General features: G+C 44.9%; 1 protein-coding gene across 2 annotated transcripts in view; it reads left to right on the plus strand.

The window, feature by feature from the left end:
- Positions 1–22,067, plus strand: part of IPO8 (importin 8) — a 672,931-nt gene that overhangs the window by 354,681 nt on the left and 296,183 nt on the right. For both annotated transcript variants that reach the window (XM_086952791.1, XM_086952792.1), the window contains 2 exons: positions 18,720–18,845; positions 19,837–19,903. In XM_086952791.1, the coding sequence (XP_086808917.1) occupies positions 18,720–18,845; positions 19,837–19,903 (193 nt within the window). The remainder of the gene's footprint in view (positions 1–18,719; positions 18,846–19,836; positions 19,904–22,067) is intronic.

Consider the following 22,067-nt stretch of genomic DNA (forward strand, 5'->3'; position numbering starts at 1 on the left):
CCGTCTGTTGTAGGTACTCTGGTTTGAAAGGTATTGATGTCACTCCGCAAGGATTGCAGCTCAAGATTAGTGGTGGTGAATGCCAAGGCAATCTGGGTGATGGACCCCCTTAATCGCAGCCAGTTCATTTGGAAGTTGTTCCAGGACAGTCTCTGAAATAGCCGAGGTTGAAGGTGCATCCGAAGTAACCGCCGCCTTCTGGTCGGTATTTGCCTTTGCTTCCGGATATGAGAGTATGTGAGCGAGCTTCGATTTTGGCAAGGGAGGGCAAGGTTGGTATGGAGGAGATCAGGGAACGACGATGTGGACAGGTCTTAGTCAATATGAGCGTAGGTATGCAAGGTAAAGTTAAGGGTGGGCGGAATTTGCGTAGTTGCGTTACGCAAAACTCCACAAAAGGGTAAAAAATCTCTGTGAGGACGCAAAAGTTCAGCGAACACGCGGAATTAGTTCTGCCCGTTTGCGTTGATTTTTTCCTGTTGCGAACACGGTTTGCGTGCTCGGGGAGAAATATCTTGCGAACACGCATTTTGAAAGCGCGAACAAGCAAAAAATTCTGCGAAGTCGCGGATCGCGGAATTTTTGGCAATACCGCGTTCTCCGCGGAAAACAAAATTCCCCAAATTCCGCAAACAGAACGGAATTTACCGCCCAGGCCTATATAAAGTGCCTCCAATGTGAAACAAAGTAATCCTCAGTCAGGTCCTCAACACAAGAAGTAACAATTATTTCCAAGGCTAGAGCCCTCCCAAAGACCAGTCAGTGGAGAAGCGACTTCAGTATGGGCAGGCCCTGGGTGTCTCTGTTAGTGAGCTGTCCCAGGCTGTGTGACTGTCGGGTGGTTGATGCTGTCAAGGGCGAGAGATTACCTAAAAATAGAGGTGCGTAGGGCAGGCAGAGAATTGTCGATGTCACTGGGAGCAAATGCAGTCTCTTTGAATATCATCCCCCACAGAAGCCCAAGTCCTTGGTCCGATTAAGCAAAAGAGCCCGTGGAGTGCCAGCACCAGGAGCCGGGGTTGGAGGGTGCAGCAAATCATGAAGCCCTCTGCAAGGGCCGGTGCAAATGCTCAAATACGACGGTGGCGTACCCCATGGTTATGGCTAGAGAAAAAGCCGCTGATCACAGTGTGTGCTGCAAGAACATACTGGGCTGTTGTTCGTGTGTTCAGCCACATCAGGGGCAAGCCCGCTCCGTGCAGTACTCTCAGGTCTTCTGTTCCTCCAGGAGTCAGGCGGTGCTATGGCTGCACAGACCCCATGGGGATCACGGCTTGAAGAAGATGCCTGCCGTGTGGCAAGGTGATCACTCACAGATCAGCTCCGCTCCCTCTGCTTGAAATAATTTGCCCTGGGGCAGGGGCGTGATGCTAGGGCACGAGGCGCCGGCAGCTAAAGCAGTGGCGCATCACACAGGCCCCTGAAGCCCCTACAGTACGGGAGCCCCTAAGCTCCAGGGGGCCTTGGGGGGGCCCCCTCAGCAGAATACTCTGGCTGCAGAGCTCCTGATGAAGTCCCGAGTGGGCCCCTCCATGTAGCTTGTAGGGGAGCCCCTCCAAGTTTAGTTACACCAGCGAGCTGAAGGTGTAGACAGTCACCATGTCACGGGTTACCAAGGCTGGGACTCCAATGCCACCGGCAGTTATTGCGGCCTCGCATCATCACCAGGAGAGAGGGTACCGAGCTGCCCTCCACTAAGAGCCCTCAAACCAAGATGCCTCCTCACTCTCCCAGTGGTCCTGCCTGCATTTCCATTATTGCAGCTCAGCGCGGACCCGGTAAAGGACACATAGCCGACAGGCGACCCGCAAGCTCACCCTACCCATATCTACTTTTATATATTTTTTTCCCATTTGTCATATTAGACTGTTACACAGATTTTTTTTGCTCTTTCCTTTGTAATCCTCATGCTCTTCGTTTCTTTTCTTACTGCATCTTTATGTCTGTATGACTAGCAGCATTTTCATTTCTATTTTCCTTCCTTGACATCTGGGAAGGAAGGAAATTAGATGCCAGTGGGTTGGGTAAAAGCTGGAGGTATTAAACTGCTCAAGGAAAGTACTTTCCTCCCGTACAGTGTTCCAGAGGTTAACATAGTAATCTAGTGGAGAAAGTGAAAGTTGAAACAACAAATATGGACCAGTGGTCGCTCTCTCTGTATTTAGACATCAGTCCTATGTGTGGCAATCCTTTCCATCTCACTTTTCTGAGGGAAAAAAGAAAGAACCTTTTGAAAATAGGCTATTTGAACTGTTTTAAAGCCAAGCTGACTCTACCTTGGAATTTCAAAGAACCCAAGGCAGCAAAACCATTTACACATAATATAACATTGTCTCATGTGCCTCATGAAGCTCAAACCCATATTAATGAAAGAGGTTATCCGTGGCAAATCCTGTTATCAACAAGAAACCATACAAACAAAATCAAGGCCCTGTGAAAAGGAGCTAAATGTGAATCAAAATCAACCCTTTCCAACTCCCACTATCAGAATCTAGACCAATCAATGATTATCAACACACCTTTCATCGATAAAGTATTCATAATTCATGAACACAAAACATGAATTATTGCTCCGAGGAACAAACCCCACAATGATCCTAACCAATTTACATTTAAATTACACTATAACCTCCAAAATCTGCGACCTCAAAGACATTCTTACTCATTGAGAGCAGTTACCCATGAAAACAGTATCCTCCAAACCTGGATAAAGGAAGCCTATCTTAGTATTAATCAATACCTCCTTCACTATAAAGGTCTTCACATCAGCTTCGGGTTATCTTACCCTTCTTTGGAAGCCTAGGCTTCATATAGCAGACCTCTGAAACTTCAGCATAATTATTTTCCTCACATTCCTTGGCAACAAATGCAGCGTAATCACTCACCTTAGCATCATCCTTGCAAGAGTATGTCAGGTCAGAAAATCATACCTAAGGCTAGACCTTGCTGATGAAACACTCATTGTAATTTCTGTCCACAGTTTCCCTCCTTTTGACACCTAAAAAATAGGGCAAAAATATTTTATGCCTTCTTTGTCGATTGACTTATTAGTGACACAAGTTATCCATTTATCTGCAGACTAGTTGACAAACATGATTTTTCTATCCAGTGAGCAATCACTCTCCCAACTTTGCTAACTCTTGTAGGTGATACTTTTTGTGGAGTTTTGCAAAGTCGTTTTTCAAGCACCACCATTGATAGACTATGCCTCATCTATTCATGTTATCACGGAAAATCCTATACTTCCAAGCCATTCTCTGACACCAAACTCCTGTAAAAAATCCTGGCATCAAAAAGGATGAGGCTGCCCTGTGTAGGTCCAGTACTTCCAGCTGGCTATGTTGGATTTCTTCAACACAGGTCTTGGGCCCTTTAGGCCACTCCTCAAAGGTGAGTCTGATCCTGAAGGTTTGATGTCTCTGATGACTCTGACTTGAACGCTATGTGACCCCCCTCTCCTACGAAGAAGTATAAGGACTCAGGAGCTTGCCAAGTCACGGTCACCTCTTCAGTGGGACCTCCTTCTGTGATGACAAAAAGCCATCCTCAGAGCTGACATTACTCTTGAAGCCTCAAAAGTTAGCTAAGATTATCCAAGTATCAAAAGAGAAAGGTAAGGTATGTTTTGATGACAAACCCTTTGCTGAATACTAGCTCAGTGATACTCTAGGATGAAGGTATTGTTTGGCTGTGATTCTGATGCCTTTGTAATGCCTGATTGGTAGCAGTGTCAAGAACTTACCAAAGACTGTGCCTGTTCAAGAAAGAAGAAGCATTCCTCTGTATGCCTGCCAGAATGTTTGAGAATTCTGCGCGCAATGCATGGCTGAGCGTATGTGTTTACTGGACTGCTCCAGTGTGTCTACAACTCATGGGCACACGGGCAGCCATCAAGGGTAGTGGTGGGCCTCTGGAATCCAGCTAAGAAAGAAAGATGAACGGCTTGTGCTTCTTCTTATACAAGACTAACTATATGATTTTCTGGAAAGGATCGTGAACAAGCCTCCTAATCAGCCTCTCCCAATAGTCTGTTCACAGGATGTTATTTGAGGTTCCCTGTCTAAGATCAAGACTGTGTCTCTTCCAGTTTGAATCATACATGAAAGACGTAGTTGCGAAAGGAAGATGCTTTGCATTACATTTGCTCCCTTATGTTTTTTATACAGGTTTTTCTCCTGGCAACACTTTTTACCTCAGATTTTTGCTTCTAGCAGTTTGGCCAGTTTCTGGCTACTACCTCTGAAAGTCTTGCTTGGCTCTTTTTTACTTTCTGATGTCAGGAGTCGGGTGCCTTGCTGATTTATTCAGTGTGAAGTGTTTTTCTCTTGTCGAGAGCGACAAGATTGCCTTGGAGGTGTTTCCCCTTCAAAGGAGATTCCCTCTTAAGGAGACCCTTTGCACCTTTTTGTTTTGCTCTTCTATGAAGGGTGGTGCAGTGGCCACTGGGATGAGCGGCTCTTTCCTCAGGAATTCAAAAAGAGGACTTAAAAGCATTCTAAGTGTCCAGTCCTTGACTTAATTAAGGAATATGTACTCAGAAAATAACTCAATACCAATAGCCTCATCCTCAAAATAACACTGATGCTGGCTTATGTCTTGATTTACAAAAACTCCTGTGATTTTCAACATTTTGAGGTGGATTTTTAGTGCCTGACCCCTTGCTTTCATTTAATCAGCCTTTCAAAGAACTTGTCATGGATGTATGGGAGAAACTATTATAGTGGCAAGCTATCTACAGACAGCACAGAGTGGCCGCGGTTTCAAACTTCAAAATTTGGTAGTTAAAAATAAATTAATGAATCAATCCGTGACCCCGGAAGAAGCGACAGAATGTTGTGAAATAAGTGTCATAGTTATTAAGAATGAAGTATAATGAAATATTGATTAGATAAGTTGATGGATTATTCCAATATTTTAAAATTTAGATAAACAAAAATAAATAGAATATTGTTTTATCAATACTGTGCAAATGATGCCTCTGTTATATTGATGAAGTTCAAGATGATGTCCACGAATCAAATTCGGCTGTGAACGTGTAGTCCTTGGCACTGGTTGAAGAACACCTTTCAGCTCACAATGACTCTCCTTCACGACTTGCGGCTAGATGTAGATAATCACAATTTACCGATTCTTAAATACCGAATTTTACCGATTCGGTATTTAAGAATCGGTAAATGTGATGTAGGTAATAAATCGGTAAAACTTACCGATTCGGTAATATTCCTTATTCGGTAATGAGGAATACCTTCCCATTCATTCCTACTAGAAATGAATTGGCAGGCATTCACTATTACCGATTTGGTAAATACCGAATCGGTAATAGCGGGAGCATATTCAAGGGTGGCAGGGTGTCACATTTGCACACTGTTGCACCCCTGAATCGTGCATGTGTGCACATGTGGCGCACATAGGTCTGCAACATGGCACTTTTAAAAAAGCAAAAAATTGCTTTTTTAAAGGTATTCGGTATTTACCACCAACTTGTAGTTGGTGGTAAATAACGAATCCTTAAAGCAAAAATGCACTCACTTGAGTGCTTCCTACATAGGTTTTAAGGATTCGGTAATTTACTGATTCCTTAAAATAAGTAATCAGTATTTTACTGATTCCTTAAAATAACGAATCAGTAAGTTACTGAATCCTTATTTAGAGCTTCCTACATTGGAAAGGGCTAAATACCGGTCGGTAACTGGGAAATCACCGATTTTCAGCAGTTACCGACCGGTATTGAGCTACCTACATCTGGCCCTTGGTTCTTACCTCATTCCAATGCTGTGGATGACCTCCTAGAGCAGCACTGGACACCGTTCTCATGAAGGCTTCTTCTTAGAGGATCGAGGATATTAAGATGCCAATGTTTGTGATTCTGACACAGATCCTGGCTCTGGACATCATTTTGTTAATGCCACCCTTCAGTGGTGCCTGACAAAAGAGTAACTCCAAAAACCAAGGAGTTTCTCAGCTTCGGTGCAGATACTAGTCATTCCACTCAAATCTTCGCTAGTAGATAGACCTCTGTAAATCTGTGGTTGGTTGTCATTTCAACACTTCACTGGCACAGACTATTGTGGTCACAGCTTCCCATGCCATGCTCGAGTGCTTATCAGGGTGAAATGATGGCTTTTAGTGTACATTGGAACAGTGGGTGCACATAAACGTGGTAATGTTGTGGGTGGTTCACCTTGTCATGAAGGCATTCCTCCCTTTTGTCTCTGTGAGCACCATTCAGATTCTGTCAGACAACACCACCACTGTCCAGGCAGGGTACTGTGGTGGTGTAAACCCTTTTGTTCAGAGACGATGTGTCTGTGGCAGTGGATGCATCAACAAATAATTTTGTTTTCATAGATGCTCACTGCCTCCTTCTGCTGGATGACTATGAGTGGGAACTACACCTCGAAGTGACAGAAGTGATCTTCTTCATGTTACAGTGTCCATATGTGGATCTCTTTGCTACAGCCCAGACAGGATGTGTCCTTAGTTTTGTGCCATACCATTCACTTGGAATTTGTCTCTGGGGCAAACCTTCGGGTTCTGTTCAAGTTCAAGTTCAAAAGACCTTTATTCGAATTTCATAAAATTCATAAAAGTACCACAATAAAAAAAAAAACATACATTTACACAACAAAGACAAGTATATAAAATTCATAAATTGTTAAAAACTGATGCATTTCTCATAAGACGATTTTCAGGGGTTTTCCATTGTTTTACGTACATGTGTGATGAGTCTCAGAAAAGTGCTAGTGCGGAAAATTAATTCATCTTTATCCAGGGACAATAACATTGAATAGGATTTCCCTAACGAAAGGGGTCTGTGTTTCCTAAAATACGGAGTTAAAAACCAGTTAATATATTTGAAATAAAATTTGCAGAAAAATAGAAAGTGCAAATCATTCTGTTTACTAATACCATCACACGGGCATGGATTATAGTCTGTTGTATGCTGATAGCCCAGGGGAAATCCCAGCAAGAATTTTATAGAGCCCGCCCTTAGCCGGAACAGCAGTGATCTCTCCCAGTTAGTCATAGGTAAGGTGAGGTATTGTGCAAGATTACTCCTGCTTAAATCATTTCTCTGATAAATCACAACAGTTGATTTGAGAATTTCTCTTTCCATTCGATCTGAGCTATAAAGTGCGTACAGTGCTTGTTTGACCTCAGTTTTATCTTAGTTTAATCTTATTAATCTTACTGGGATCGGAGAATAGATCTTCTCAGTTCACATCACTCAGTGTTTTTAAAACACCCGCGAGCCAGGGGAGTGACATGCCGTGGTCACATTTAAGACAGTCTTTGATGATGTTTTGGGTTAGGGTTGCTGAATCATTCCTCCAGATCCTTATCCAGAAGAGAGCTGGTCTAGATCTAATAAAGTGACATACGTAGGGGAGGTTAAGTTCCTCATGACAGATCAATTCAGAGGAGGAAATTGGGGCACCCAGGATTTTCCTGCAGAATCGGCCTTCTTCTCGCTGGATGCCGGGGCTTTTTCCCAATCCCCAAACCTCAGCCCCGTATGTGGCTACTGGTAAGCACTGTAACTTAAAAAATGTTTAAATAGCTCTAGTGGCACCTATTTTCTTAGGTCGGGACAAACTCAAAATAGAGTTGTTTGCTTTCGAGAACTTGCCCATGGCGTGGGCCTTATGCCCACTCCATGAGCCGTTCGCAGCGAAAACTAAACCAAGGTATGGGAATGAAGTTACAGATTCTAATTTGTCTGTCCCTATATGTATAGTATTGAGTTTCCCTGGGCCACATGGCATGATAAAAGATTTTTTTTAAATTGACGCGCAGGTCTAGGCTTTCCATGTATTGGACGAAACCTTTAATGACTAGACGAAGGGCATTAGGTGTTCGTCCCATCAGGACCGCATCGTCAGCGTATAGTAAAACAGGCAATGGAAGCCCCTGGATAGTTGGTACATCACTAGTCACTTGTTTTAGAGCTTTGGCCAGGCCATTAATGTAGATGATAAAAAGCAGGGGTGCTAAAACGCACCCCTGTCTTACCCCTCTGCCAATATTGATGGGTCCAGATACTTCTCCGCCCTCCTCGATCCTAACTTGTGCTTTGAGGTCAGTGTGGAGGTATGCCAGGAAGTTAACAAGGGCCTCATCCAGTCCGTAGTTCAGAAGAATTGCCCATAGTTTGGATCTGTTCACAAGATCAAAAGCGGATGAAAGATCCATGAACACAAGGTAGATAGGGGACGATCGGGCAATGCTATACTTGTCGATGATCAGTTTCAGATTCAAGCATTGCTCGACCGTCCCCACCCTGCTTCTGAATCCCATCTGGCACGACTCCAATAGACCCGTATCTTCGGTCCACTCTACCACCCTGTTGTAAATTATTCATCCCAGAATTTTTAAAGTGTTGTCCAGGAGAGAAATCGGACGATAGTTCACTGGGTCCGATCTCTCCCCTTTTTTAAAAATTGGGACTACGATGCTAGTGGCCCAGGTATTGGGCATAGGGACTGTAGGGAGGCTGTTAAAAACATTAAGGAGGATTGGTGCCCATAGGTCTGGACTGTACTTAATTCCATCTATGGGTAAGCCATCAGGACCTGGCGCCTTGTTTCCAAGACTCTCTTTGATGGCTCTCGCTATTTATTTATTTATTTATTTTGCAATTTATATTGCGCGACTAAACCCGAAGGTGTCAAGGCACCTACCAAAAAGGATCAAAAAGGCAGAACACAACTACAGGGAGGCCTGCACAAAAAGACGAGTTTTCAGGGCAGTTCTAAATGATTGTAAAGTGGGAAGTGACCTTAATTCCAATGGAAGGGCATTCCACCACTTTGGGGCCAGATTGGAAAAGGCTTTACCACCCCATCTAGTTTTCCGGATGCGTGGAACTGAAAGAAGCAGTCTATTGGAAGAACGAAGGTTCCTACCTGGACTGTAACGACACAAAATGGATCCAATTCCAGTAGGGCTGCTTTTTACTAGGGCATCATAGACCATACACAAGGTCTTAAAGAGTATACGGTCCTCAACGGGAAGCCAGTGAAGCTGCTTCCTGGCAGAGGTAGCCGAGGCACACCGGGGTAGATCCAGGACAAATCTGTCCGCTGCGTTCTGGACCACCTGCAAGCGCTGCAGCAGACTTTTATTCAGTCCCGCATACAGCGCATTACAGTAGTCCAGACGGGAGCCAAGGAGGGCAACAGCGAGTTGTTTACTTGCCTGCTGTGAAAGGTAGTGCCTAATTTTCCTCAGTATGCGAATGATGCCCCAACAGGTTGATACAGTCCTGTTCACCTGTTGGCGCATACTGAGGATGGGATCAATCATAACCCCAAGATTTTTGGCTGAGGAGGTAGGATCAGGACAGACTCCCAATGAGTCTGGCCACCACTCAGCTAACCATATCTCCTCCTTTCCTCCAAACACCATCACCTCAGTCTTCTCCCCATTCAGTTTCAATGAGTTGTGAATCATCCATTGGCCGACTGCCTCCATGCAGGATCTAAAATTGGAGGCAGTCGATGTAACTGACTGGGAGAGAGAGAGACGAGGATCTGCGTGTCATCCGCATAGGAAACTACCTCCATCCCAAAAGATCGAATTAGTCTGGCAAGGGGGGTCACATAAATGTTAAAAAGGGTCGGGCTTATCGCCGACCCCTGCGGGACCCCACATTACACAGACAGGGATGGAGATAGAAATTTGCCCAGCATCACCCTTTGCTCTCTGTGATCGAGGAAAGATCTACCTCGTGGAGATCTATTTTTAAGCCGTGAAGCTGGCCACGGGGAGAGCCAGGTGTGTCTTCAGGTGGGGCGGCATATATTTTAGAGAAATGGGCCTCCCGAGAGTTGCTGGTTATGTTGCAACTGATTGGGGTTAGTTGTTTGCCCATTTCACGCGTTTTTTTGACAGTTGACCACAAAAGTCCGCTGTTTTTCAAATTAGCGCTCCAAACCAGCGACTCCCATTGTTCTGTTAATAGTGCGACCTTCCTTTCGGCTATCTGTATATTCGGGTGTCCTCTTGAAAGGTCTGTGATTGTGCCACCGGCCAGTGTCTTAATGCCAATAAACAAGCCTCCCACTGCACGTCCAAAGTCTGGCTTGGGTGCTGTCACACTGAAACAGTGATACCCTTCAATATGTAGGTTCTCCACGGCCCAGGTCTCCTGGAACATAATAATGTCTTTGTCATCCAGTATCTGAGCCCATTCTGGGTTTGACAATCTTGACTCTAGTCCTGCCACATTTCAGCAAAGAATGGATAGATCACAATGTTTGGTATGTCTAATTGATTTACTTCTAACATTCTTAGCTGTACTCTGCGTAGGGGTAGTTGATGTAAAAAGTACAACCTCTTCTGTAGTTGCAGGTGTAATAATATGGCTTTGTGCCAACATTTCCGGAGTTGAAATAGCTGACACCGAGGGTAAATATTCCTCAATATCGGCGCTTGCATCTCAACATTCATCACTACTACCCTTTATCCCCAGTCAGTCCTGTTCTTCTAAATTTGAGAAGGCATGTTCGAACCGATTATAGGTTGGGATGTTATATATAGGCCTCAACTCATTATATCCTGAATTGGAATTTACATTGGGACTGAAGTGTGGCCTCTCGCTGTAATTGCGCCGAGGCATAATGGGGAAGTGTGGATATGGCGTCGAATGTCCCATGAATTTAGCCTGATAGCGCTGGGCTGGGCCGTTCATGGGGTTGAAATCTTGGTTCAGTTGATGGAATGGATATAGATCCCTGATTCCAAGATTTCGCTCCTGGAGTTGCGCGGCCGGGTTAAACATGGGATTAGGAGCTGAGGCTAGATGTCTGTAAAAATAGCCCAGGGGGAGCAAAGTCGTGTTGAATTCCCAGGGTGAGGGTAGTGGTGCGTTAGCGAGGGTTTTTTGAGCCCATTGTGGGGACCTAAAATTTATGACTACGCAGTCTCCCACAAACTTTTTTCTCAGTGGACCCACCCACCCGACTCTTTGTGTTTGAATGATCTCCCTTGCTCCTTCCATTGGAAAATTACAATTAGTGGATAGCCAGTGGAGGATCCTATTATTGAGAGTAGTGTGATTTTCCTCTTGGTCATTCTTTAGTTTAGGCACGTTGACCAAAATCAACACATATACCCCGCATTCCGGAGGGAGATCGATGCGGGTAGGCGTCTTCTTCGTATTATTTGCTATGTTAGATTCGGGTTGAACTATGGGGCGATTTTGGGGATTGTTCTTCGGTTGATGGGTTGGGGCCCTTTTACTTTTATCAGTGTTAGGGTCCATCCTTGCCACACTGGCTGTTTTAGTTGTGTTTAGATTAGGAGCGTGTTTGGGTGGGGGTTGATTTTTACTTGTACTAGGTGCGGCGTGGTTGGGATTGGTTTATTATGGCCCACTATTTTTGAATTAGTATTGGGGCCACTGTTTTTAGCCTTAATAGAACCTAGTGTCCCAACATCAGCTTTATTAGTTAAAATCTGCCCTGTACCCAATTTTGATACGCGATCATCCAACACTTCCAACCTTTTGTCCAAATGTAGGATTTGTTGGTTAATTGGACCTAGGAGGGTGGACAATAATGTCTCCATCCTCCCCCAAAATGCCTCATTCCCTGATGCTGCAGTGACTTCTGTGGGCAGGGTTTTTGCTGCCATGATTTCATCTTTCCCCTTGTTCCTTTCCTGTTCTGCGGGGGCAGGAGCCCTCTGGTTACGCTTGCGCCCTCCTTTAGTTCTATGTGTTTTTGGTGGTGACTCAGTGTCTAGGTGCTTCAGTTTTCTTTTGGCTTTTTGGCCCCGGGTTCGCACAGGAATGCTATCGCTTTTGTCCCCCTCGGTAATTGATATGTCGGAATCCACGTGTGAGTCGTTACCATCTAAACGTAGGTGATCGTTTACCAATAGTGCGCAGGAATCTTGACTGATATTCATGTCAGGCCTGAGCAGGGTGGGAGTTCATGATAACCTGCTACCTGGGGTGAATTGTGCCAGTGGGGCCGTATCCACAATTATGCAGTTCTCATTAGAGTCTATGCCTGGGAGTCCTGCATAAGAGGCAACAAGTAAAGAGTCCACTGAATTATCATGGTTCAACAGAAGGGGGGGCAGGCTTGATGGGAGTGAGAAGCGCCTTTCTGTATTCTGAATGGCAGTCACAATCACATCAATTGTTTTCTGGAGCATTTTATCAATGGCGGTCAGTGTAGGCCGCGGGGTGGTAGTGGTTGATGGGTGAGCCAATTTAAGCGAGTCTTTTGGCCTAGTTACTGCCGGTGTCTTTTTCCCCATAGTTCAAAGCTGTTATTTAGACAATATAGTATGCTTTATCACTGACCTGAAGTAGGCCCCGATGATGATAAGAAGGGACTGCCAAGGGGGGTGGCCCTGCCCTGCCTCCTCCTGCCCCGGACGGCCACAGACGGCCCGCCCTCTGCCCGGGCTCAGCCCGGCGCCGCCCGCGCACGTCCCGCGGGACGGAAGGCGTTCCGCTCTTTGTTGGCGCCTCCGGGCGCTGTGTCTGACGTCCCAGGTGCGCCTCTGCCACTGGGGCACCTGGGAGTTGTGGTCTTCGTTGGCCGTTTCCCTCACGGCGTGCTGGAGCGAAGAAGGGAGCTGGCTGCTGGTCAAGCCGTTCCCATCACGGCAGTGAGTCTAGTGCTTTGCCCCCACAGAGCGCTCGGCGCTCCGCTCTTTGTTGGCGCCTCCGGGCGCTGTGTCTGACGTCCCAGGTGCGCCTCTGCCACTGGGGTACCTGGGAGTTGTGGTCTTCGTTGGCCGTTTCCCTCACGGCGTGCTGGAGCGAAGAAGGGAGCTGGCTGCTGGTCAAGCCGTTCCCGTCACTGCGGTGAGTCTAGTGCTTTGCCCCCACAGAGCGCTCGGCGCTCCGCTATTTGTTGGCGCCTTCGGGCGCTGTGTCTGACATCCCAGGTGCGCCTCTGCCACTGGGGCACCTGGGAGTTGTGGTCTTTGTTGGCTGTTTCCCTCACGGCGTGCTGGAGCGAAGAAGGGAGCTGGCTGCTGGCCAAGCCGTTCCTGTCACGGCGGTGAGTCTAGTGCTTTGCCCCCACGGAGCGCTCGGCTCTCCACTCTTTGTTGGCGCCTCCGGGCGCTGTGTCTGACGTCCCAGGTGCGCCCCTGCCACTGGGGCACCTGGGAGTTGTGGTCTTCATTGGCCGTTTCCCTCACGGCGTGCTGGAGCGAAGAAGGGAGCTGGCTGCTGGTCAAGCCGTTCCCGTCACGGTGGTGAGTCTAGTGCTTTGCCCCCTGTTCTGTTCTGTTATTTACAGGGTCTGCTGTGTGCATTTCACCTTTTCTTCTTATGCTAAAAGCCCATAGGACTTAGCACAACTAATTACCCCAGATTTAGGAAAGGAATATCTGGTATGCCAATGTGTTGGCACTCTGCATTTGGCCACCTCTTTCTCTGCTGCACAAGGGGACCTACTCTTGTAGCAGAACATTCAGGGATTCCACCCCAAGTCCCAAACTCTGTGGCTGCACATGTGAAAATTGTCTAGTACCAGGTAGCATCCTTTTGAGGAAGAGACCATCTATATTCTTCTGATAAGATTTCTGAGCAGAGGATGTTCACCTACCTGTGTACTGTGAATAGGCAGGTTCCCTGCCAAAATAGTAGAGCTATAAGGTGTTTACTGACCTGCAAGTCATTCCTTTTTGCATCAAGGTCAAACAAAAATTCAACTAATAAATTATGTCAGACCTCGTGGGATCCAAGTGCCCTCGCACACACCTAACAAGCCATCTTTTCTACGCTGATCTATATCTCTTGACTGTCTTTACCGCCCAAGCTCTCTGGGTGAGTTTCTCAGCATTTTCTGATATGCCTGAGGTTTTCCGCTGTCCCCTGTAATTCTCCAGACCATCATATGTAGACTGCCTTCCACCACCATGTGGAGTTGAAATACTTCCGGATTCCACAGACTTTGATGATAGTGGAGAAGACGGATTGGAGTATCCTAGAAAGGTTCCAGAAGGGCTGAATACTTGAGATCATCAAATTGGGGTAATATTCACTGTATCCGACATATGTCATCTTCCTTGAACGAATATATGACGTTACAACGCAAACAATTACAACGCATACTTTTACAACACGGTTTTCACCCACAACTACCATTACATCGTTTGATTTTACAACGCATGCCATTACAACACATTTTTAAAAACTACCATAACAATGCATTCCAAACAACTTATACCATTACAACGCATACCAATACAACGCATAATACTTTTAGGTCAACAGTAGGGTAAGTGTTGGAAAGTGTAGGGGTAAAAATCACTATTCCCATCTATCCCAAACCCCAGACCCACCCTAATACAAACAAATCTTCATTACTTACCTTATAATGGGTTGTAATGGCATGCATTATAATGGCATGCATCATAGTGACATGCTTTGTAATAGCATGCGTTGTAACGGCATGCAATGTTGTAAAAGCAGTGCGATGTAATGATTGCGTTGTAATGGATGTTTCCCTCCTTGAACTGATGTTCTTGTGATCATGGCAAAGAGAGAAAACGTATATTGCTTCTCTTGGTTCCAGTTCTGTAAGAAGTCGTCTGTTATATCTTGAGCTTGGCCTCCAGCTAAAGTATCTGTTGATTGATGATCCAGGATTGATACGAAGAGATCGACCAAAAAAAGTCCACATTTTTGATTTAGGACACAAAATACTCCTGGGGCCAATTTCCCCAAACTTGAGTTCTGAAGATTTCCTGAGTTTTAGCCCGCTGCAGTATTTGTTTGCCTGGGGAGTTATTTTGCCGCCACTGGCCCTTAATTGTCCCTGCAGAAGTGCCAGAAGTCCTTGGATATTTTGGTCAGATCTTCAACTGTGTTCCGCCCAGGTAGTTTTTATACTTCATAGAGGGGAGGTAGTCCATTTTGTGTAGTACACAACATTCCGCTCTCTTTATGGTCCTGCATTTGAAAGCAAAGTATTCAGACAGACGATCTAGGCAGTTGATGTGCAACTTGGGTTCCTGATATGACCATTTTCCTCCTAAAGATGATCCTCCACATCTTGTGCCCTAGGCTGTTCTGCTGGCATCGGATTAGATGATCAGGTCCTGGTCTGACCCAAAAATGTCCCTTCTGTTGCATGGCTCCATATGGTCTAGCCATCATCGAATCTTTTCCTTGGTTTCTTCTGAGAGCAGTACCAATTTCTAATATAAGGCCCCCATCTCAAATAGGAGGCTTTCAACCTCTGAATGGCCCTGAAGTCGAGGGGCTCTGGAAAGGTTGCTTATTTTGCAGATGATAGTAGACCCATTTATTCTTATGTTCTGATCAGGTTTTGGAGAGTGTCCTCCTCAATACCTAGCACATAAAGGCCTTCTTCCTGGACTGGAAACTTAGAGTAGCTTGACTGAGTCTGACAAATCCCTGGAAGGTTACTGTGTGAGGGGGGCTCATAATGGATTTTTCCCTACTGACAACAAATCCCAGATCCTACAGGAGGGAGACAATTGTCTTCAGTTGGTTGATCAGTCTTTCCTGTGACTCCTCCATGATGATGATATGGTCTAAATACTCTTTGAGACGGACACCTTGCATCTTGAATGATTCTGGCACCAATGAAAGGCTGAATATAAAGGATTTGAATTTGAAGACCTGCTTTCTCTATGTGAATTGCAGGAACCTTGCTGGAACATTTGGTGTGAATATAGGGATCACAAGGTAGGCGTCCTTGAGGTGAAGACGTGCTAGCCAATCTCCCAGATGTAGAATATCTCTAAGGAGATGAATGGCCTCTGCTCTGAAGTGGCAATTTACTAGCCACTCGTTAAATTCTCTGACATTTATTACCAGAAAGAGATTACTGACAAATGTAAGATCTTGGGATGGCGTCGTACCCCCCTCCCCCCAATTCTGCTACTTGTTGATCTATTAGGAGCAATTCCTCCTCTGAAATGATCAAGGGACGTTGAAGAGTGACCTCTTTGGAGAGCTATATAATTCAATGTGGAAACCCATGACGGTCTGGAGTATCCAGGCATCTGATGTTAACATTCTCTCATCCAGGAGCTTAGCCAGTCTGTCCCTACCTTTTACATAGCACGTTAGGTGATGCACTTTTCAGGGTAGTTTACTGTGTAGGTCATGCCAATCGGTTGCCCCTCGCTGTCTTGGCTCCTCTAGAGTAAACAAGTCTCCAAATCTGGTCCAGTATTGCAATCGCTTAAAATGTTATCTTCGGGAAGCATGGCTATAAGTCTCTGCGGCCTCCAGAAAATATCTTTTTGATAGATTACTGGGCCTTACCCAAGCAAGTGAAAGTGGATTCGAAAGGTGATAAAAGGTCTCCGAGGAGGCCCCCAAAGGCTACTGCCCTGGTTCATAGAAATCCATACTCTCTAATTCGGGATCTATTTTTATGAGGATTTATAGTTTGGAGACTGAATTCCTTCTGGGAAGGCGAACAGATTGACAGAATTCCCTGTGCCCTAAAACATCTGAGCCCTTGTTAGGAAGACCCTCAGTGGGAAAGTAGTACTTGGCCAGAAGTTGGTCAAAACAGTCCCCCTTGGGTTGTGTTTTATGGGACGCTTGGTCTTTGCTTTGGAAGATGTCAAAAGTGGCCTCAGTGGCACTGAGGATCCAGAAGATCCTAAATAATCTTACCTCCATTTGAAGGGATTGATTGTAATGTCTTCCTCTCTAGAGGCACTAATGCATTATAGACAGCGTTTTTTAACTGAAGCGTCGACAACCTCTGCAAGGTGATCACCCCATGGGATTTATTCTGCCTCGTCCTCTCACAAATATGAGACCCTGCCCCTATGCATTATCGTTAGTGTTCTGCCGTGGGCAGGGACCTGGTGCCGAGAGAGGCACAAAAAAGCCTAGTCTAGTATCAGGACCCGAGGGTATAAAGGTTAGCAAATGCTTTTGGTTATGGGTACCGAAGTGAGGAAAGAGTTAGAACATGTGCAAACCACATTGACATTGGAAAAAAAAATTCTCACGGTTAAGCCAAGCTGAAATAATAAATATTTATCTGCTGCTGCAGCGGTCAAGAAGGGGCCACCGGAAGCAAACACGACTCTTCAAGGGATAGGAGACCGAGGATTGGCTGGAACTGATGCTTTCTTTACCAGTGCTTTTGGGAAATGTAAATTGTGTTTTAGTTTCATGTAAGGTGTTGCTGGAGAAAATAAAGAAGAAAGTAATGCATAATCCCTATCCTGGTCCAGACATAGAAATCAAAAGCTTGTGAATCAGTGCTGATGATGGGTTGAATCCCTTCTCTGTGACTACATTTCTCCCAATTGGAGTGTTTCACAGATTCACATTCAACCCGCCATTCCTCTTGGTGAGGAATTGTACCTATGATGTGATTGTGCTTTGTAATTTAAAAGATGGGCACTGGAGGTTTGGAATTCAAACCTCATTACTACATTTCTGGACTACAGCCCAAGAACGAGCTAGATATGTTGTGTTGGTTTTTATGTTAAATAAGTGTCTTTAGTCTTGCCATGATAAAGTTAAATAGGAAGTCGAGTCTGACAGCAAGTCTGACACCCAAATGCTCATGAACTAATGAAGACAATCAGTGACATCAGCGATGTATCTGCAACAGTGTGGGACACCAGAGCTCTCCAGGGTGCATGTGACAAAGAAGCTAAATACGGCAGTCTCAGACAAAATAGATTTATAATATGTAGCATCAGAAACTTGCTTCAGTACAGAAAAGGATACTATGTCCAGAGTCTAAAAGGCAAGGTCCTACTTCTGAGGTATAATACTGGTGATTTGGATAGGAAGATAGAGATGCCTTGTTCCTGGTGTCTGCTGTTTGTTATATGCTGTCCAGTTTGTTCTGGCATTGCATCAATTTGATGTAGTTTAGAGGTCAAAGTACATGGCCTCCAAAGTCTTTTGCCTCAGACGGCACAATTCTCGCAGGGCTAGAATTGGAGGCTGCAACTACAGGAGACTATAAACATTAAAAAACTCATCTGCTATTGTGTATCTGACAAGACTTGTTACTAACTCTGTAAAGCTTGAGGCGTAGTAAGAAAAGCCACTGTTTGCTTATATTGAAAACGGTAATTGTTTTACTGTATTGATGCAACGAGGGCGATATATGTAAAATGAAGAAAAAAATTACTTGCTGCCCTCAAAGACCTACTGTACTTTATAATGAAAAAACACAATTCACAGTCTTAAATGGGCTTGTCCTCCTGCACAAGCCATTAAAAGGAAATGCTTATATTCGGTAAAGGATCTCAAATTCCACAAGCGGCTTGAGGCAGGATTCTACCTCTCACATCTTAAATCCAGGTCCTCCTTTTGGAATTGAAGACTAGTGTTTTTGTATACTGCATCTAATTCATGTGGTTATTTCTTTGGTTACCTTTTCTATTACCCAATATTGAGATGTCACTAGTCTACTGCCAGAAGCTCCCCAAACATAGATGTCATTAGTCATCCTCAGATTTTACAAAACTAATCTCCTTATTTCCCTACACCACATTTTAAATCACAACTCAAAAGAAGAGATTTTCTTAAGATTAAACATCTGCATTCCCTCACTGCAGAATCCAGAACAATCTGTGTCTGTGACTTGTGAATATTATAATTCATGTTTACACTACCAAACATGTTTTGCCTGTTTGAAGTGTTTGATAGCATCCTGTTTTCTTTGGTGATACAGCCATAATACTCCCGTGTGTGTCTCTAAAATGTTTGGTTAACTCTTTTTCAGGCTGAGATATTTGGTAAAGTTCTTCAGAGTGAGGAGTATGAAGAAGTGGAGGACAAAACTGTGATGGCCATGGGCATCTTACATACAATCGATACTATCCTCAGTGTTGTTGAGGACCACAAAGAGGTTGGAGTCTAGTCTATTTACACATTAAACCTTGTGGTGTGTAGTTTATACGCTGTTACATGAAAGGCTTTGCTTAATATATGATTTTCAATAATTAAATAGGTTTTCACTTCATATTCTCTCAACCAAAGTTTTTTTATGTATTAATTCAGAACTGGCAGGTTAACAAGGAATATGTGCCTTAACGGTTTTCCATAGGTAACTGTTCCCATAGAAATTCACTTCTGGTATTGCATTCAGAATTTAGTTACAAAATATAATGCAAGCTAGTTTCTTTTAAGAAATTGCAACTTTGTCCTGGGCTATCCCCACAAGTTGATGGTTTTGAACCATTTTTGATCTATCATCCAGGTCTCTGTCAATGCAGCATGAAGGTGTTACTGATGACATTTCTTCAGGGTTTGCTTAAGTGGAAGGAAGCAAGAGAGATTACGGTTTGATTCCGATAGACACTGGCTCTTTTAAATCACTTGTTGCCTGGGGAATAAGAAGGATTGACTCTTAAGATCCCGAAGAATGGTGTACACTTCCGCCTCAGTCTTTATTAAAGACCTGAAAGCAGAAAGTAATATCACAACTCCAAAGAGTTGTGAGACAAATAATACAAGGTCTTCGCATGGCTTCTTGTGGCTTGAGCCGGTACTTGCTTATTTCTGAATTATATTCTCCTTCCACCTCTACTCTTTAACGCTGAATTGCACTCTCCTTCTGCCTCAGTACTTCGTGGCCTAGTGAAGTCACAGAGTGCCTTATAAATTACCACTCATTCGTTATAACTTCCCACTCATATCTCTGATTATTATCATTTCATTTCTTAGCTCGCTCCCGCTGAGAAATATAGATATTATTATTGTTACCTTTTTGATTAGGGACCATATGGCTTTGGTGAAGGTTTCATTAAGGATTCTGTAATTTAAGGTCACTGCTAATTGTTTGGCAGTCTGATGGCAAGCTGGCAGTAGTACTTAAACTTTTTTGCTTTGCTTTCCAGATATCGCAGCAGTTGGAGGGGATTTGTTTGCAGATCATTGGCATTGTTTTACAGAAGCACGTAATAGGTATCTAGAAAATCTGCTGTATATTGTTTTTGTGTAATTCCATTAAACCACCCAAGGAAATGTTTTGGGTAATTCTAGTCAAAATATACTGTGTATTGGGCTTGGCAAGACTTGAATACTTTATTTTGCTTACTTATGATAGATTGTTCTGCCTGAAGATTTCTCACCTCTTTAATCTCCTTCAGATACCTGACTACATCTTGAAAAATTTAGATTAACTCTCTTGCATCTGCAGATGGTGCCCCGGTGCAAGGTCGGCGTTGACACCTCCTGGGATGTGCCATCGCAGGGCCATATTTGGTGCCACTCAGCACTCTGACTTCAGCTCCCTTTTTTCGCCCTTTGACGCAGACTTGTCTGAAGTTTTCCTCTGCTCAAAAGGATTTTGATATAGGCCCTGCTTTTTTGTTCTTTTAGCTCCTGTTCAGTCTCACTGTTTTAAAAAAGATATTTTTATTAACATTTTTAAAACATCACAACAAACCAGGTTGGACAACCCCATAATCACTGGCAGGCTTAACGCAGAGTTAGAACAGCAGTATTCTGGTAACATAATAGAGGTGCAGTTAGTGGCCATAACAGTATCACCATGCCCAGCAAAAGAAAAACACCACATTAGATAGAGCCAATAAGCCCTCAGGAGCGATATGCCGACAGTACTATAGCTGCGATTTGATACCCCCACTCCACCCTCCCCCCTGAATATAGCAGGCGTGCACTTTTCTCTGGATCCCCCACCCACAACAGGGGGGAATGGAAATAGCAATGAGGTACAAAGAATTGAATGACACAAAGGGGCGTCACCCGGGGTCAGCCTGTTTCCTCGACGTCCGAGGCCGTTGAGCTGTCGGAGGTGGATCCATGTAGAATCACCCTGCCCATCCCCCACGATCCATTCGCGGGCATGCTAACAAGATGGTATGCCATGCAGGTAAAATTGTCACCTTAGTTACTCTTGAGCCTCCTCTCTGTATATGCCCTCCCTTTCGCATTCTACCCATTTCATCAACTCTATCCACCAGCGGTATGTATCGGGACCCCGGACAGACTTCTAACTCATAGTCAGTTACCTGCGGGTAAGGATGAAAGCCAGATCTCGTAACCTTCCTAGCCGCCGTATGTTCATGGAGGCTGAGCAAGCAGAGCTGGGGAGGCAGAGGAAATTCTCTCCATGGTCCTTTAAACCTCCCGGAGGACTGTATTCCAGTAGAGCAATAAGAGCGGGAAAGACCAGACCATGTAAAAAAGTCTGCATCCTCGGCGGCACACCAGGGGCACTCTGAGGGTGCGGATGGGAATATAGCGTGTATGGGCCAGGGAGTCAAATAGGCCAGATGCAGATAAAATATTGAATGAGTTTGCAGGGGGCATTTCTAGACACTTTAGAACTAGAATTTAGTACTTCTGTCAAGAGGAGTCAGGGATAAACATCTCAATGATCCTCCTCCCAACGTAACAGGAGGGTTGTGAGCGCTGGCTACGCCCCCTCCAACAAAGCCCTATAAAGTAATGTGACCACTTTCGTCCAGCCTGTGAGAAGGACGAGATGGTTAGACTTTCATGCACTGGAAGTTCCACAATGCCGTCATACCACCATTCCCTTATTTTGCGAGTTAGGTCTCGTAGGTCGTCTGGAGGTCTCTCTTTTGTTAGTTTAGGCCGAGAAAGGACACCATTCCACCCACAAAGAGATCACCAAGGACATCAGTCCTTGCCGCCAGCCAATCATGGAGTCCCAACACCTCCCTGGGCTCCCCCAAGGCTGAATCACAAAAAGAGGAAGTTCTCGGGTATACAGGGTTGACTTCAGGGTCCACCGTAAGGTTTGAGTCCAAACATAACGTGCAGTCCTAATCCGGATATTCAAGGCCTGTACTCTGGGAGCAGGTGTTGGTTTCAGTAGAATACCCTATAGGCAGTCTTTGGTAGGAGAACCCCTCACCAGCTTTTACACTATTCTACAGAAAGGCCCACCAATGAGCCACCCACTGAAGCTGCGCTGCAAAGAAATATAATTCCGTCAGGTGCCACTAGGCCCCCCTCAGCCATAGGCAAATCAACTTCGAGAGGGCTGCACGGCGATGCGAGGTGCCCCAATAAAGTGATAGCAGCAAACCATCCAGCTCCCGAAAGAATTTTTGAGGCAGCTTCTGTGGGGCTGGCT

The sequence above is a fragment of the Lissotriton vulgaris genome, chromosome 1_2 (assembly GCF_964263255.1).
Source record: "Lissotriton vulgaris chromosome 1_2, aLisVul1.2, whole genome shotgun sequence".
In the NCBI taxonomy this organism is placed as follows: Eukaryota; Metazoa; Chordata; class Amphibia; order Caudata; family Salamandridae; genus Lissotriton; species Lissotriton vulgaris.